At 33.6% G+C, this 6,000-nt stretch overlaps 1 protein-coding gene across 1 annotated transcript in view; it reads left to right on the top strand.

Moving 5' to 3' along the window:
• Positions 1–473: 473 nt before the first annotated feature.
• Positions 474–6,000, top strand: part of LOC107671390 (neurexophilin-1-like) — a 6,897-nt gene continuing 1,370 nt past the window's right edge. Inside the window, exon 1 of the mRNA XM_016464304.1 lies at positions 474–599. Within this exon, the coding sequence (XP_016319790.1) occupies positions 474–599 (126 nt within the window). The remainder of the gene's footprint in view (positions 600–6,000) is intronic.

The following is a 6,000-nucleotide window of genomic DNA, read 5'->3' on the forward strand; positions in this document are numbered from 1 at the left end:
TATTTTAGCACCTTTGTACATCGTGATATTTTGAAAATGGCATTATTTATTTATTAATGAAAATTAAGCACTTTCTTCCTAAATTCTTTTTTTTTTTAACTGCCATGCATCTGAACAATTTACTTGGTGTTTTTGTAATTCTCAGTGTTGTCAATGGTGATTCTCTTTTTTTATTTAAATAAGAATAAACTAAATGCAGTATAACAAATATTATGATTTATTAATTCTTAATTAGTGAAATATAGTCAAATATAAGAGTTATTACTCTTACAGTAATAAGAGTTTGGGGTAGATGTGCTTAATTCTCATAAAAATATCACAATGCAAATAGTCTTTAGGCATGAAAAAATATAATTTCTCATTTTTTTACTGTTTGTATTTGGGGTGAAGTATGACCCAGAAATGTTCTTGAGATTCACCCAAATAATCCTCCAAATGGGATATGCCTAACCATCTCAAATACTGGACCCTAAATGCTTGAATCCAACCTAGAAGAAGAAGAAACATCCAAGAGCCGCAAACGAAAACCTTCATACTTCGTACTGTTTTTACTTCATGTTCTTGTTCTGGAAGAGCCTTTACACACATCTCCAAACGCTGTGAGATCATGCCTTTGTTTATATTCAGTTCCTTACAAGTATTTGTCAGTTATGCAACTGCGGTCAAGCTAGTGGTCTTCTATACGACGGGTCAGGACCTTATCAGAACAACTTTCTTCCGACTTGTGCTTCCCAGCTGAGAGGATTCATATTTTTGGAGGGAGTTATTGAACAGACAATGCCAAAACACACAGTAGAAAACACGTAAGGAAACTTGTGAACTTCAGATATCATGGACAACATTTGCTCACAGAAGATGCAGCCTTTCTATGGAAGGTGAAAACAAGACAAATCATGTTCTCCTGGAAGTCCCACTCTGATTCCAGGTATTATTTTGCACTATATTAGTGCAGCAAGGAAAGCATTTGCCATTGAACAATGTTTCTAAACCGACGATTCTTCAAGGCAACCGAATATGAATCTGGAATTTGCCATTGAACAATTTTTCTAAACCGACGATTCTTCAAGGCAACCGAATATGAATCTGGAGCACATCAATGAAAGTGTAAAAATCAATCTCAGAGTGGGACTCTTTAAAGACCTCACGTCCTTTTGTTTTCACTCATTTGTGCATTGTATAGTTTCTATGATGTGTCTTTTGACTGACTTTAAATATGTATTTTTTGTTATAGTTTTCCATTCAGACATTTTTTATATTAAATGGTCGCTATACAGTTGTTGGGAAAAAGTGGTTGTGACAGTATTATGACTTTTGATTGGGGATTTATGCCCCATTTTCAATGTCTGGTTTCTAATTACACAAATGATGTACGTGTCAAAACAGTGGGTCTCATGGGAAGACCGATAGTTTTTGCCTTATTATTGATAAAAAAAAAATACTGAAGTATTGTTGCCAATTCTCACAGGACAGTGGACATGCAAAATACAGTAGCCCTACAAAGTATTTGGACACGGAAGATACACTTTAAAGGGGACATTGGATGAAATTTTCACTTTATTTTTTTGCATTTAGTTAGTTTTCTGGCATGTCTGCCAGCTCAGAAAAGCTGAAAAGAAAACACGCAGCCAGTTTGTATGACATGTCCAGTGTAGTCCTATTCCCGAACGGATGAGTCTTGTGAACTGATACTTTATACTGAATCAGAAACATAAAATGTGACCAGTATAGTCAGATTCCCGAGTGACTGATCCTTATGAACCAGTTATTTTTAGTGAATCAAAAACATACAACTTGTCCTTTGTTTTCCATTTCTCGAACGAATGACTCTTGTGAACCAGTGCTTTATACTGAATCAAAAACCTATTATGCAACCAGTGTAGTCCGATTCCAGAGTCATTGACTCTTACGAACTGGTTCTTTCTAGTAAGTCAAAAACATATAAAGTGTCCAATGTAGTCAGATTCACGAACAAATGATTCTTATGAACCTATGTGTGACTATTATGAGTGTGTGTGTGTGTGTGTGCTTTATAAACCAATATATATTATAATATATAGGCCAATTATTACATTGCATTTATGCTGCTTCTAAGAGGACTGTGAAAACTCATCAAAAATACAAAAAAGATTAGGTCATAAATTTATTTTTGAAATCATGTCATTTTAAAACAAAGTGAATTTCACTCCGTTTGGTATTGTGTTATCTAATGCAAAGACATGAAGTGTGGCTGAAGTGTGCAAATACTTTCTGGGGTCATTGTACACCTGTAGCACTTTTGTTGGATATATATATATATATATATATGTCAATTGTCCAGGGTTTAAGTGGAAATGATTTAATGATTGTGGTAATTGAACATTGGCTAATGAATGATGACGTCAATATAATTAGTGATTTGAAAAGTGGGTGGAGGGATTGAATTGCTTTACACACTGAGGAAGGCTTTGAGCCGAAACGTTTGTGTCTTTTCCCATCAGTAATGAATGTAAAATAATATATGTATATATATATATATTACTGTATAGTATTATGACATCATAAATATAAGCTGTCTCATGCACTTGCAACAAACGTACAAAGCCATCACACAGTATGATTTTTGACGTTTTATTATTCAGCAGATTAAATAGTATTCCATTTTTATATCCTTAATTTATTTTCAAATGGTTATACATTACCCTTCTTCCCCTAAAAAATTACAAAATGCAATGAAAAATAAAATACAGTGTGTATGTATTCATGAAATTTGATTTGATTTGAATTTAACCTGTTATATATATTTTTTTTAAAACAAAGCGTGACTATAATATTCCTAAAATGTGATAGTCTATGAATCCTGCTGAAATCTTCCATTCAGATAGTAGTAATATAGAAGATGCTTTTTATTGGTCAGCTCTCCTCATTTTCCCCTAATTCATTTACGCTGCTACATTAGAGTCGTTTCACCCGGCCGTCCTGCTAGCAGCTGGTGAAATGAATGTTTAGATTTATTTGTAAATAATGAGTATTAAATCATATTCATTTCTTTTCTATCGCACAGAAATGTTTAGTACATTGCAAAGTGGTCTCGCTGATCTTTGTTGATTATAGTCATATTGTAAAGTTCCAAGGTCTTTTTTGTACAGCTTATGTTTCCTGATCACCTTCAGGTAATAAATACTGGTGTATTAAACATGTATGAAGGATATTTCGTATATGTTTGTGAGTTTGTTTAATCTTTTATCCACTGTATGTAGACAGATATGATGGGCGACATGCATTAGGAATGACTCTATTAATGAAAGTCATAGGATTGGTTGTTTCGACATTCATAGGCGTTCCTCCCTCATGTGAGCGAGCGAGCGTCTGTCAGTGTCAGATGGAGCTGAGTGACCATGTGTTCACAGTGCAGAGCAGAGCAGAGCCTTGCATCAGGAAGATCAGCTTCCCCTGAACTCCACTGAATCCCGCTGAGAATTTCACAGGGATCAGAACGGCTGCGAGGGAAGTTCAAGAGTCAGAAAGCTTCTAAATGATGATTGTGAGCAGTTTGACGTGTCTTATGATACTCCTCTCCATTAATGATGTAAGTACATTTACATTTGATCATTAATTCTTATTCTTATCTTTGCTGCGGGTGTTGAACTTGCTCTTTGATGTATTTGGCTGTCTGATGTTCAGCACCACGGACAGCGACAGGCAGTCAACTCAAATCCTTAAGGAAAACATACTGTACTTGATTTCTATTGGAATTTGGAACCGATCCTAATAGGATCAATTACGAATCCTGTAAGAATCAAATAAGATGTGGTCAAAGATTGAAACACCGTTTATGAGAGCTTTATGCAGGATGGATTAAATGGAAAATATGTGAACACTGGTATTTTTTTAATATCAAACGCTGAAATTGAACCTGGAATTTCTACAGTATTTTTTAGTTTTTAATTATACTGGACTGCCTTATTATTAAAGAAATCACACTGGGAGCTCTAGGTGTAAAATAATTCCTTTGTAAATCAGGTATTTCAGTAAATTACTCTAAATCATACTCTAAATTCCGTGACCATATATTTTGTGTTTTGGGTCTCTACAGTTAGAACTAGTTATAGAACCTATTTGGAAGATTTGATTTTTATTAATAAATGTAACATTAATTGAAATAGTTCTTGAATTGTGTTATGGAATGTTTACGAACTTCCCATTAGGATCATCTAGAGCCAATTCTAAATTATAAAAGAAATTCCAAAAGGAATATTCTATAAACATTCTTGATATTTTTGACCACCAAAAAAAAAAAAAAGTTTAAGGTGATTTTATGGTCTTAACTGGTTTAAGATGGTTCACACTGATCTGTAGAAACCAGCTAAAACCAGCAAACCACCTTACTTTTCTTTAACTGAAAAGCCCTCCTATTTATATAATAATCATTAATGATGGATCTTGATTGCATGAACAGGTGCAAGTAGATGCAAATACATGCTGCTGCCTAGTTTCATTTCTGTTAGTGATACTTTAGTGGAGGAATTCTAATGTAATGGTTGGTTAAGAATATCATATGAAGGAACATACAGTATTGGTCATCAATGTTCAATTTGCTGTGATCAATAACTGTTCAGAAACGTCAGCAATTTTGCCAATCATGTTTTCAGATGAAAACATTTTTTTTTTTATTGAGAAAGTATGAACAAAGTAGTCTCATGTATTGTACTTCCAATTGCAATTTATCATTCACAGTGCTTTTAGAGTGTTCTCCAGTATTCATCAGACCAGCACTTCTCATCAGATAGTGTTAATATTGTAATATTCCAGCATGGTAAGCTGAAGAACCAGAAGTAGTATTTTGTTTTCGACTTGTGTCTCTCCAGTCGTGCCTCCTCCTCTCGCTGTATAAGATCCAGCTCACACCTCAGACTGAAGATCGATTTGTCTCTAATTGAAACAGTGTTGCAGTAACTCTGCCTTCATCTGATTACGGCACTGTTTATGTGAGTTAAATCACGACTTACTGATTTATTCACTAATATTCTCAACACAATCATGGATTCTTTTTTAACTTTAGTCGGACGCTGGTTTCAGAGGTAGCATCTCCCTCTGGGAATGTTTTAGATGAGTTACAGTATGTCATGAATTCATCCTTGCAGGTGAATTTCATTCCTCTTTTCACTGACTTGCTGACTGCACTGTACAGAGTGAAAAAATACAGGTCTTTCTACCTGATACAGTCCTTAGAAATGCTTTCAAAGGTGTAGCATAAGCATATTATTTTATAAAAAGCATGTTTTTTAATAATTTATTTTAAAAAATATATATATATTAATATATATATTATTATCATTATTATATATGTTAGAATTTATTTACATTTTAATTTTAATTTTAAAAGACTTTACATTTCTAGAAAAAGTATTTAAAATATTTAATCAAACAGTAGTATTTAAAATGTTTTTTTTTAATATATTTTAATGAAATACTTTTTTCTAGAAATTTTCTAGAAATCTACAAAGTCTAATTTGTAATTAGTTAATATGTAGTGATTATAATTAACTTAAAAAAAATACTTATAAAAAAAGTAGGTAAGTGGTAGGTTGAAACCTCTCAGTAGAACCAACCAGAACAGTAATGCAAAAACTCAAGAAAACTGGAAACTGTGTGGAACTGCTTGAGACCTAATCCATTAAACCAGCTTCCTGTAAATCTGCCATCGGAAAGCCGTAATCCTGCCCGGAGCTGTTTGGGAAAACTGTCAGTCTTCAAATGAAGTTAATTATGTTTCACAGCATTCTGCCACTAAAGCAGCATGTCTGACTGTATTGTGTATCATAAAAAGTAATTCTGAAATGTAAATGAGGCGAACGAGAAGAAAGGTTTTTGTTATCTTCCTAAAATTATCTCATCAACTCATCACTGCAGGGGGCTGGAATTAGATGATGGTTGTTTTTTCTCTACTGTCACCTCTGTGCAACATGTTTGTCATGATGATCTATCTATCTGTCTATCTATCTATCTATCTATCTATCTATT

This window comes from Sinocyclocheilus anshuiensis, unplaced genomic scaffold (assembly GCF_001515605.1).
Source record: "Sinocyclocheilus anshuiensis isolate Anshui unplaced genomic scaffold, SAMN03320099.WGS_v1.1 scaffold552, whole genome shotgun sequence".
NCBI classification, from domain to species: domain Eukaryota; kingdom Metazoa; phylum Chordata; class Actinopteri; order Cypriniformes; family Cyprinidae; genus Sinocyclocheilus; species Sinocyclocheilus anshuiensis.